The following is a 12210-nucleotide window of genomic DNA, read 5'->3' on the forward strand; positions in this document are numbered from 1 at the left end:
AGTTCTTCTGTGTATTCTTGCCATCTCTTCTTAATATCTTCTGCTTCTGTTAGGTCCATACCATTTCTGTCCTTTATCGAGCCCATCTTTGCATGAAACGTTCCCTTGGTATCTCTAATTTTCTTGAAGAGATCTCTAGTCTTTCCCATTCTGTTGTTTTCCTCTATTTCTTTGCATTGATCGCTGAGGAAGGCTTTCTTATCTCTTCTTGCTATTCTTTGGAACTCTGCATTCAGATGCTTATATCTTTCCTTTTCTCCTTTGCTTTTCACTTCTCTTCTTTTCACAGCTATTTGTAAGGCCTCCCCAGACAGCCATTTTGCTTTTTTGAATTTCTTTTTCTTGGGGATGGTCTTGATCCCTGTCTCCTATACAATGTCATGGACCTCCGTCCATAGTTCATTGGGTTCTCTGTCTATCAGATCTATTCCCTTAAATCTATTTGTCACTTCCACTGTATAATCATAAGGGATTTGATTTAGGTCATACCTGAATGGTCTAATGTTTTTCCCCACTTTCTTCAATTTAAGTCTGAATCTGGCAATAAGGAGTTCATGATCTGAGCCACAGTCAGCTCCCAGTCTTGTTTTTGCTGACTGTATAGAGCTTCTCCATCTTTGGCAGCACAGAATATAATCAATCTGATTTCGGTGTTGACCATCTGGGGATGTCCATGTGTAGAGTCTTCTCTTGTGTTGTTGGAAGAGGGTATTTACTATGACCAGTGCGTTCTCTTGGCAAGACTTTATTAGCCTTTGCCCTACTTCATTCTGTACTCCAAGGCCAAATTTGCCTGTTACTCCAGGTGTTTCTTGACTTCTTACTTTTGCATTCCAGTCCCCTATAATGAAAAGGACATCTTTTTTGGGTATTAGCTCTAAAAGGTCTTGTAGATCTTCATAGAACTGTTCAACTTCAGCTTCTTCAGCATTACTGGTTGGGGCATAGGCTTGGATCACTGTGATATTGAATGGTTTGCCTTGGAAATGAACAGAGATCATTCTGTCGTTTTTGAGATTGCATACAAGTACTGCATTTTGGACTCTATTGTTGACCATGATGGCTACTCCATTTCTTCTGAGGGATTCCTGCCCGCAGTAGTAGATATAATGGTCATCTGAGTTAAATTCACCCATTCCAGTCCATTTTCATTCGCTGATTCCTAGAATGTCAATGTTCACTCTTGCCATCTCCTGTTTGACCACTTCCCATTTGCCTTGATTCATGGACCTAACATTCCAGGTTCCTATGCAATATTGCTCTTTACAGCATTCGACCTTGCTTCTATCACCATCCTTTCATTCTTTCTGGAGTTATTTCTCCACTGACCTCCTGTAGCACATTGGGCACCTACCGACCTGGGGAGTTCCTCTTTCAGTATCCTACCATTTTGCCTTTTCTTACTGTTCATGGGGTTCTCAAGGCAAGAATACTGAAGTGGTTTGCCATTCCCTTCTCCAGTGGACCACATTCTGTCAGACCTCTCCACCATGACCTGTCCATCTTGGGTGGCCCCACACGTCATGGCCCCACACTAGCCAATCTGATCACATGGACCACAGCCTTGTCTAACTCAATGAAACTAAGTTCACCAGTAGACACTGTGATAATTTAATTAGTGAACTAGAGATTCACTAGATTTCAGAAGAAATCTAGATTGCAGCCTGGAGACATAGAGATGAAAAATCAGAAAGATAGGTTAGGAGACATGGAGGACAGGAAAAGAAGATTCAAATAGGGTAATTGAAGTTCCAGGAGAGAAAGGAGAAAAAAAAATGTGCAGAATCAATATGTGAAAAATAATGACTGAGAATTTTTTAGTGTTGATGAAAATCACTATCATAGAGCTATGGAGACTAAAAAATTCCAAGCAGGATAAATAAAATGCAACAGAATTAAATTGGAGAACACCAAATAAGAAGAGCTTAAAAGCAGCTAGGGAAAAAAGATTGTCTTCAGTGGAACAGTAATTAGGTCAACAACAGAAAACAGTAGAATGGTATCATTAATAAGCTGAAAGAAAAAACTACTTATCTAGAATTATATACCCAGCAAAATTATCTTTCAAAAATGAATTGAAATAAGAAATTTCAAACCAAACAAAAACTAAATTTGCTGTCAGCAAATGGTCATTAAGGGAAAATCTAGAGAATATTTCAATCAGAAAGAAACTGATTTTATATAGCAGCTCTGAAGTTTAAGAAGGAATGAATAAAAATAATTTTTAAAAAATAGATAAATGTGAATGAACACTAACTGTATGAAACAGTAATGGTAATATTTGGGCAACCAGTCCATTCTAAAGGAGATCAGCCCTGGGTGTTCCTTGGAAGGAATGATGCTAAAGCTGAAGTTCCAGTACTTTGGCCACCTCATGCGAAGAGTTGACTCATTGGAAAAGACTCTGATGCTGGCCGGGATTGGGGACAGGAGGAGAAGGGGACGCCAGAGGATGAGATGGCTGGATGGCATCACTGACTCGATGGACGTGAGTCTCAGTGAACTCCAGGAGTTGGTGATGGACAGGGAGGCCTGGTGTGCTGCGATTCATAGGGTCGCAAAGAGTCGGACACAACTGAGCGACTGAACTGAACTGAAAGAATAGAATACACGTCAACAATGACATATGGAAGATGAAGATCTTCATATTATCCAAGGATGTGTGTGCTCAGTTGCTCAGTTATGTCTAACTCTTTGCAACCCCATGGACTGTAGCCCACCAGGCTTCACTGTCCATGGGATTCTTCAGGCAAGAATACAGGAGTGGATTGCCATTTCCTTCTCCAGGGGATCTTCCTGACCAGGGATGGAACCTGTGTCTCTGGCATCTATTGCATTGTCAGGTGGATTCTTTACCACTATACCACCTGAGAAGCCCATTATCCATGAATAGGTTGAAGCATTTATTATTTTCAGACTTTGACCACTGAACAGACGAAAAAGCCAGGAAATAGTTAAAAAAAAAAAATGTTGAATTTTGACATATGACAGAGGTAGCATAGAAGATCACAGGGAGAGGACAGACTATTCAACAAATGAGACTCAAAAAAAATTGGTAATCTGTAAGGAAAAAGTAATGAAAAGGATGCCTACTTTATACTATATAAAGAAATCAACTCCAGATAGATAGGGTTTAAGTACAAATTTTCTTAAACAAGACACAGAAAATGAAAAAATGCAAAACGTACACCATAACTTCTGCTCATCAATAGACATCTTTTAACAAGTGAAAACACAATCTACTAACTGGGAAAAGATACTTATGATATATATACCTGAGAGAAGAGTAATAAAAATATGTTTAAAACATCTACAGATCAATGAAAAAGACAATAAATAAATAGAATAAAGGAGAAAATATAAGAACAGGTATTTTTGAGAGAAAATATATTGCTAAAAAAGAAATAAAATGTTGCTCAAGCTTGCTAGTAACCAGGACTCTCAAGACCACAGTAAAGTATGTTTGAAAGTGAAAGTCGCTCAGGCCTCTCCGACTTTTTGTGGCCCCATGGACTGTACAGTCCATGGAATTCTCCAGGCCTTTCCCTTCTCCAGGAGATCTTTCCAACCCAGGGATAGAACCCAGGTCTCCAGCATTGCAAGTAGATTCTTTACCAGCTGAGCTACCAGGGAAGCACAAGAATACTGGAGTGGGTAGCCTATCCCTTCTCCAGGGGATTTTCCCAACCCAGGAAACGAATCAGGGTCTCCTGCATTGCAGGCGGATTCTTCACCAACTGAGCTATCCCGGAAGCCCAAAGTAAATTGGTAAATGTCAAGAAATCTGACAACATCAAGCCTTAGAAAAGATGTGGATTAATGGGATATGTTATACATTGCCACTGGGAGTGTTAACTGGACCAACAACTTTGGGGAACAATTTATCACCATCTTGAAAAATTAGGTATTCACACACATTATATATAAAGCACAATAATTTCAGTTGCCGATATCAAAAAATCCTTTAATATATTGATACTCAGTGACTTTATGAGAATGTTCATAGTAGCACTATTTGTAAAAGCAAAAAAAAAAAAACCCCTAGAAACAACCAAATTAACAATTAACATGAGAATGAAGGAATAAATTGTGGCATATTCCCACAATGGATGACTACATAAGAATGAAAAATAAGTAATAACATGGATGCTGTAACAACTGCTACTGTAACAATATGGATGAATCTCATAGATACAATGTTTAGTAAAAGAACAGAAATAAATTAACTAGAGCCACACATAAGATAGATGGATATTGTTAATAATGTTGAATCTAAAAACAAACTATACTCCTGGGTATATACTTAAGAGAAATGAGTAATTATTTTCCCCAAATTATATGTGCAAGAATGTTTGTAACAACTTTATTCATAATAGTTAAAACCTGGAAACAAACTAAATGCCCATCAAATAGAAGAAAGGATAAATAATGGTATATTCCTACAAAGAAATAATACATAACATGAAAAAGAACTAATAATTGCTAAGCAAAACATCATGGATAAGTCCCATAGAAACAATCCTTAGTGAATGAAGCCAGATATAAAAGACAATGATCTGGGAGGGAGGAGGGAGGAGGGTTTAGGATGGGGAACGCGGGTATACCTGTGGTGGATTCATTTCGATATTTGGCAAAACTAATACAATATTGTAAAGTTTAAAAATAAAATAAAATTTAAAAAAAGACAATGATCTGATATAAGTGATTGCATTTATATGAAAATCAATACAGCTAGGCAAAAATAAATCTTTGATAACAGGTTAATTTCTTTTGTTGGGATTAAAAGCCAAGGAGAAGGCATGAGGGGGTTTTCTGGGTTTTAGAAATGTACTATATCTCAGTCTAGTCATTAATTACATAGATATATACATATATGAAAATCCATTGAGCTGAACATTTAAGATCTGTGCTGCTGCTGCTGCTGCTATGTTGCTTCAGTCATGTCCGACTCTGTGTGACCCCATAGACAGCAGCCCAGCAGGCTCCCCCGTCCCTGGGATTCTCCAGGCAAGAACACTGGAGTGGGTTGCCATTTCCTTCTCCAAGATCTGTGCACTTTACTATAACGTAATTTATATCTAAATAACTTTAAAAATGCAAGATCCAGAAAATAATATATTTTACCCTTTTATAAAATTCAAAAATCAGTGCTACTGAATATAATATTCACGTGTGATAAAATAAGAAAAGAAAGAAAGAGGGAAGCAAGGAAGGGGAGAAAGAATGTGGGGCGGGAGGGACATACATAAAACATAAAATTCAAGATGAAGGTCACCTCCAAGGGGAGCAAGATAGTGATCACCTCCAACTGTTTTTTGGATTTGGTGGTAGTTTTATTAGTGTTTGTTATTTCATCTAAAAGCAATTAATTAGTTTAAAATAAAATCTAGGAGAGGACCAGGAATAAACCAATGATGCGAGTTGGTCATGAACCAAGGGTTATGATTAATCTAAATTTTGATATTTGAGGTCATGTTTATGGCACGAATAAGTACCTGTCCACTGATTATTTACCTGATGACATTTCCTAAATTGGTTAAACTTAGGTTAACGCGTGATCCTTCCCGCAGTCTGTCTCCTTCTGATCCTGAAGATTTCTGCCTTTCACTTCCAGCTAAATCTACCAAGTTAATACTGGACTGTTTGGTGAGGCCTCTGTCTGGGAAGACCTGCAGGAAAGCACCACAAGTAATGCTATTAGAGGGGTAGCAGGTTACATGAGAAGTCAATCTATTTCACATTTACATTCTGAAATATTTTTCTAATTGTATTTCACACTCAAAAAAGATATAATAAAATTTGCAAGTTAAAATGCCATCCTCTTTACGATGACATTTTACAATAACATTCTTAGGTCCAAACATCTCAGTTGCCCCTTCCCTTCTGTAACGTTATTTCCAGTTATGTATTCAGTTCAGTTCAGTTCAGTCGCTCAGTCGTGTCCGGCTCTTTGTGATCCCATGAATTGCAGCATACCAGGCCTCCCTGTCCATCACCAACTCCCGGAGTTCACTCAGACTCACATCCATCGAGTCGATGATGCCATCCAGCCATCTCATTCTGTGTCGTCCCCTTCTCCTCCTGCCCCCAATCCCTCCCAGCGTCAGAGTCTTTTCCAATGAGTCAACTCTTCGCATGAGGTGGCCAAAGTACTGGAGTTTCAGCTTCAGCATCATTCCTTCCAAAGAAATCCCAGGGCTAATCTCCTTCAGAATGGACTGATTGGATCTCCTTGCAATCCAAGGGACTCTCAAGAGTCTTCTCCAACACCACAGTTCAAAAGCATCAATTCTTCGGTATTCAGCTTTCCTCACAGTCCAACTCTCACATCCATACACGACCACTGGAAAAACCATAACCTTGACTAGACGGACTTTTGTTGGTAAAGTAATGTCTCTGCTTTTCAATATGCTATCTAGGTTGGTCATAACTATTGTCCTAATATTTCTGTAATCATTAAGTGTTTTTTTTCTGGCCATGTCAGGTGGCATGTGGGATCTTAGTTCTCTGACAGGGATTGAACATGTGCCGCCTTCAGTGGAAGTGCAGAGTCCTAACCACTTCCCACTCAATAAATATTTTAAAGATAATGTGAAATCTGCAAAATAAGTAACTCTTCAGGATGGTGTAGTCATGTAGCAGAAAGAACGCTACAGGTTCTCTTGCTGTCATGTAACAGTGAGCCAATGATTTAACTTTTCTGAGCTATGATTTAACTTTTCTCAGTTGTAAAATCAGGATGATAGCATATTATTGGGATGTTATGAGGAGAAAGTATAATAGATGTAATGGTTCTAATCATGCCTGGCATACACTGTTAGGTGCTAATATTGCTACTGACATCAATAAACAGAGTATGCTCGTTTATATCCAGTCAATTTTGTCTCCTACCTCTAAAATACCAAATTAAAAAATAGCACAGAAAACCATATATAAAGTCTATGAATGCAACACTTTATATTCATTGTAAATATAGTACATACAAAGTCTATGAATATAGAGTGAATGTTACATTCATATAGAGTGAATGTTACATTCATATAAAGTGAATGTTACATTCATATAAAGTCTATCAATGTAACATCTTACCTACATTGTAAAATCAAGTGAATAATAATTAAAAGTTTACTTGTGTGCTTAGTTGCTCAGTTGTGTCCAACTTTTTGCAACTCTATGAACTGTAATCTGCCAGGCTCCTCTGTCCCATGGGATTCTTCAGGCAAGAATACTGGAGTTGGGTAGCCATTCCCTTTTCCAGGGGATCTTCCTGACTCAGGGATAGAACCCAGATCTCCTGCATGGTAGGTGGATTCTTTACCGTCTGAGTCACCAGGAAAGTTTACAGAGTTCTTTAAAATGTAGTATCTTGGGCTTCCTTGGTGGCTCAGTGGTAAAGAGTCTACCTGCCAATGCAGGAGACATGGGTTTAAACCCTGGTGTGGGAAGATCCCACATGTCAGGGGGCAAGCAAGCCCATGTGCCTCAACTATAGAGCCTGTTCTCTAGAGCCCATGGTCCACAGCAAGAGAAGCCATCTCAGTGAGAAGCCTGTGCACTATAGCTAGAGAGCAGACCCTGCTCACTGCAACCAGAGAAAAGCCTGCATAGCAACGGAGATCCAGCCCAGCCAAAAATAAAATAAACAAAAATTTTAAAATGTAATATCTAAACTTCCCAACATTCCTATGAGGATAACTATTTGTTGCATTTTACAGAACAAGAAGCTGTGACTCAGGAAAGGTAAGTTATTTACCACAATTTCAGAGCTGGTAAATGGAGTCATACATGGTCTAGTGTTCTTCTACCAATCCTGGCTAGAACAGGACAATCTTCATTTATTACTATTTCATCTATTACTAGTGCTGTGGCTTAGGAGAAGGAGGTGGTAATATTGTAGCTAACTCTCATGCTTACCCAGGCTTTATGATAACCATTTCTGAATCAAATTGTCCATAATTGTAGCTATCATTCCCTACATCATTCCCAACCAAGGAGAATGGAGGAGAAAAGTGTGCTTTAGCTTATCAAAGATTCTAGCTAGTGGAGCATTACATGGATGATGTGGTTTCAAAGGCTTTATCTTGGACTTACAAATTTCAGAAAGACACTTCAGTATCTGGTTGTCCTCTAGCCTCATGGATCTGAAAGCTGACCATCATTATATTGGTGACGCACAGAAGGACTGTTAATAGGAATTCCCCACGACAAACCACAGACTCATTCTCCTATTTCCAAAATTTCATCAAATTGGGGGTCAAAACCTGTTTCTCAAAGTATATAATTTACTTGAGGGAAAACAGCCTTTAGCCCTACGGGCATTTCTGGGACCTTACTAGCGACCCTCTATTGGTAATGGGATCACTTAGGCCAGAGTGGGGCATGGGTGTGGGGAGAGGGAGGAAAAGACAAGTGTCTTACTTTCTCCTGCTTCTGACCCTATAGTCTATGTTTGGAAATAGCTATCTTAATCCATAGATCAAATCTAAAAAACTCCATAATACTTACCAGCCCATAATGCTACTGGGAACACATCCCCTGACGACCTTGGTGGGAGGTGGGGACATTGGCATCCAATTGAATCTTACCTGCTTGAACTGAATGGTGATGACCATGTGAGACCGGCTGCTGCTGGCATTCATGTTGGTCGAAGCTGTGGTCCTTATTTTTGCTCCCTGTTCCATTAGTCTTTCAATCTGGGCATAGTTCTCACAAGGCACTGACTGCAGACCATCCACATAAAAGCCCAGCTGTTGGTCCTCCCTTACTTTTAGCCCTCCGGGTTTCTTGATCCTGGATAGCAAATCTCTTACCTGTGGTAAAACAAGTAATGCAAACTTCAGGAAGGCACGGAGTTTTGTTTACTTCACTGCTATAGCTCCTCGTAGAATATATTACATGCTCAGTAAATATATAGTGGATGAATAAATAAATGTTAAAGTTCTGTAGGTACCAGACAGCGTCATAACTTAGATAAGTAAGAAACAAAGAAATGACAAGTAAGAAAATAGAGAAACCTGTTGTAGTTAGTGAAATCAGAAGCTTTTTTTTTTTAAGGAATTCAGTTTTATTATTTTCAAGTACCTAGAGCACTTCAGAGCTTCCCTGGTGACTCAGATGGTAAAGAATTAATCTGCCTGCCAATGCAGGAGACACAGGTTCAGTCCCTGGGTGTGGAAGATCCCCTGGAAACGGCAACCCACTCCAGTACTCTTGCCTGGAGAAACCCATGGACAGAGGAGCCTGGTGGGCTACAGTCCATGGGGTCACACAGAATTGGACATGACTGAGCAGCTAAACAACAAAAACAAGAGCAATTCAACCAGACTGCAAAATCCCTGAGGGTGGGAGTTGACTAGTAAATCCTAACATAGCTCCTGACACATAGTAGGCACCCAGTGAAATGCTTCTGGAGAGAACAGTGTAACTGGAGCTAAGTCAACAAGAAATGTTTAATACATTGCATGTAGGATATTGGGGGAACTGCTTCTGGAGCTTGAAAAAAATTTTAGTTGGTATCTACAGTTGTCTGACTTTAAATGAAAGTGAAACTGTTAGTTGCTCAGTCATGTCTGACTCTTTGTGACCACATGGAGCCTGCCAGACTCCTCTGCCCATGGAATTCTCCAGGCAAGAATACTGGAGTGGGTAGCCATCCCCTTGTCCAGGGAATCTTTCTGACCCAGGGATTGAATCTTGTCTCCTGTGTTGCAGGCAGATTCTTTACCATCTGAGCCACTGAGGAAGCCCCAGTGGTGATTTTAAAGCATTTGTGGTTGAAAATATTGTTCTCTTATTAACCTAAATATGCTCCTAGTAATCTTGTTAACTCTTGCAATTGATTAGCAGCTCCTTTGTGGAAAACATAAAAATAAATGATCTCTTTCTGAATTGTCACAAATTTTATATCACAAAATAATGAAGTCTTACTTTTCTAAGAACAGTGATAAATGAAACTTAATTAAAAGTTCATAACATTCAAAGTACCTAATGTTCTGCCTAGGTTAAATCAGTTCAGTTCAGTTCAGTTCAGTCGCTCAGTCATGTCCGACTCTTTGTGACCCCATGAATTGCAGCACGCCAGACCTCCCTGTTCATCACCAACTCCCAGAGTTCACTCAGACGCACGTCCATCGAGTCAGTGATGCCATCCAGCCATCTCATCCTCTGTCATCCCCTTCTCCTCCTGCCCCCAATCCCTCCCAGCATCAGAGTCTTTTCCAATGAGTCAACTCTTGCATGAGGTGGCCAAAGTACTGGAGTTTCAGCTTCAGCATCATTCCCTCCAAAGAAATCCCGGGGCTGATCTCCTTCAGAATGGACTGGTTGGTTAAATTATGCTGCCACAACTGCCACCACTCTGAATCTCTACTTCCAAGAAATTTATCTAACCCAAACAGGATTTGCCATAGGCTAACCTAACACAGGAATATAGGTAATTCTTTGGATCTCATTATTATTATTATTATTGGAGATTTGTGTGATGTCACACTTAGTGGCCTCAGGTGAAAGCCCATGTTGCATTTCCCCCCAGAAAGCCACTTCTGCCCGGCCACAGCAGGTCGAGCTATGGGAGCCTGCTACAGCCTGAGCCCCTGCAGAGGGGAGTTGGTGTTACATGATGCAGTGAGGTCTGGGCTGGGAATCTGACCTGGGTTCTTCTGGTCCTGCCTCCAAACTGTGAGAGCTTTGGAGAGTCTCCTACATGGTCAGTTTTTCCCTCATAGGAGGAGGGGAATGGACTAAATGGTTTCTAAGATCACCCCCAGCTCAAATATTCTGTAGCTTTAGGTCCTAGAGTCAAGTTGCTAGGGAACCACTGACAGAAACCACCGGCCTCGGCCAGGCACAATGATAACTACTTGCATGAGCTGTCTCACACCAGGAGGTCCCTCCTGATAAAGAACTTGGTGCTGGCACATAAAACTAACTGGGAGAATTCAGGAGGGGCCAAAAGGAGAGAACAGACACCACCCCATAATATGTCTTACTAACCTCCCAGAATCCTTCATGCTGGAGTCCATCTTAGCTGAGAGATGCTCACGCCACAAGGAAGGACCCTGAGTTAGGCCAAATATGGGCCAAGCAAGATGACTGGCCAGAGACCACCTGGAAACTAACCCCATGACCACAACACCCAAGACTGCCAGCCACATGGCCGAGCAGTTCTCCTGGATCCCCTTACCCTGCTGCTCTCCTCCCCGGGGCCCCCTTCCCAATAAGGGCTTTAGCTTTGTCCTATGGATAATTCTTTTCTGAGGGCTAGATGAGAACCCGCTCTTGGCCCAGAAAAGAGTTCCCCTTCCTATCTGGTTGCTCAGACGGTAAAGCATCTGCCTGCAATGCGGGAGACCCGGGTTCGATTCCTAGGTCGGGAAGATTCCCTGGAGAAGGAAATGGCAATCTACTCCAGCGCTCTTGCCTGGAAAATCCCATGGACAGAGGAGCCTGATAGGCTACAGTCCATGGGGTCGCAAAGAGTCAGACATGACTGAGCGACTTCACTTTCACTTTCTTTCACTTTCCTGCAACAGAGGCAAGATCACACACAGATTGAATTCAGGCAAGAAAAACTAGGACAGTGGATAGAATAGCCAGAGATAGGAAGACATTGAAATGGTGACAACTTCTGCCTTAGCTAGAAAGCCTTTCCTATAACTTCCACTGAGCGATGTAAATTGTTAAGAAGTGGCATCTAAGGCTAAAGATACGTCTGAATAGGGCTCATTAGAAAAAAAAGCTAAGTAGGTTTAACCAGATAGAATGGAAGTGTGAGGGCCCAGAGATGAGGGCAGTTCCTGGCACTGGACTCTCCAGGTAGTACCTGGAGATTGAGTCAATGATGAGACCTTCCTCACTCACTTCAGCCCCTACAGGACTCTCCTAGCTCTGCCTCTATCTGGCACTCCTTCAAATACAACTTCACTCTGCTGCTAGAGAAATCTTCTAAACCCAAGGCTGATTTTCTTATTTCCTTGTTTAGAATCTTTCGCTGATGCTCCATTGCCTACCAAAGGGCCTTTGCCTTCTGGCAACTGATATTCAGCTCACTGTCCTGATGCTTCCCCATTCTCACTTCCCTGCATGCTTCTCACTCTGGTTACCTGGCGCCCTCACTGTTCCCTTAAACGCCATGTGCTTTCATGTGTCCCTGGACTTGCTGGTACTAATCAGCAACCCTCCTCCTGGCTCACCAAACTCATAGCATCTTTC

The 12210-nt window shown here is 41.0% G+C and overlaps 1 protein-coding gene across 1 annotated transcript in view; it reads right to left on the reverse strand.

Moving 5' to 3' along the window:
- KIF28 (Kinesin-like protein KIF28P) overlaps positions 1-12210 on the reverse strand; it is an 82454-nt gene that overhangs the window by 46714 nt on the left and 23530 nt on the right. The window contains exons 5-6 of the mRNA XM_005893392.2: positions 8586-8810; positions 5515-5669 (exon numbers count right to left, since the gene is read on the reverse strand). Of these exons, the coding sequence (XP_005893454.2) occupies positions 5515-5669; positions 8586-8810 (380 nt within the window). The remainder of the gene's footprint in view (positions 1-5514; positions 5670-8585; positions 8811-12210) is intronic.

The sequence above is a fragment of the Bos mutus genome, chromosome 16, assembly GCF_027580195.1.
Source record: "Bos mutus isolate GX-2022 chromosome 16, NWIPB_WYAK_1.1, whole genome shotgun sequence".
NCBI classification, from domain to species: Eukaryota; Metazoa; Chordata; class Mammalia; order Artiodactyla; family Bovidae; genus Bos; species Bos mutus.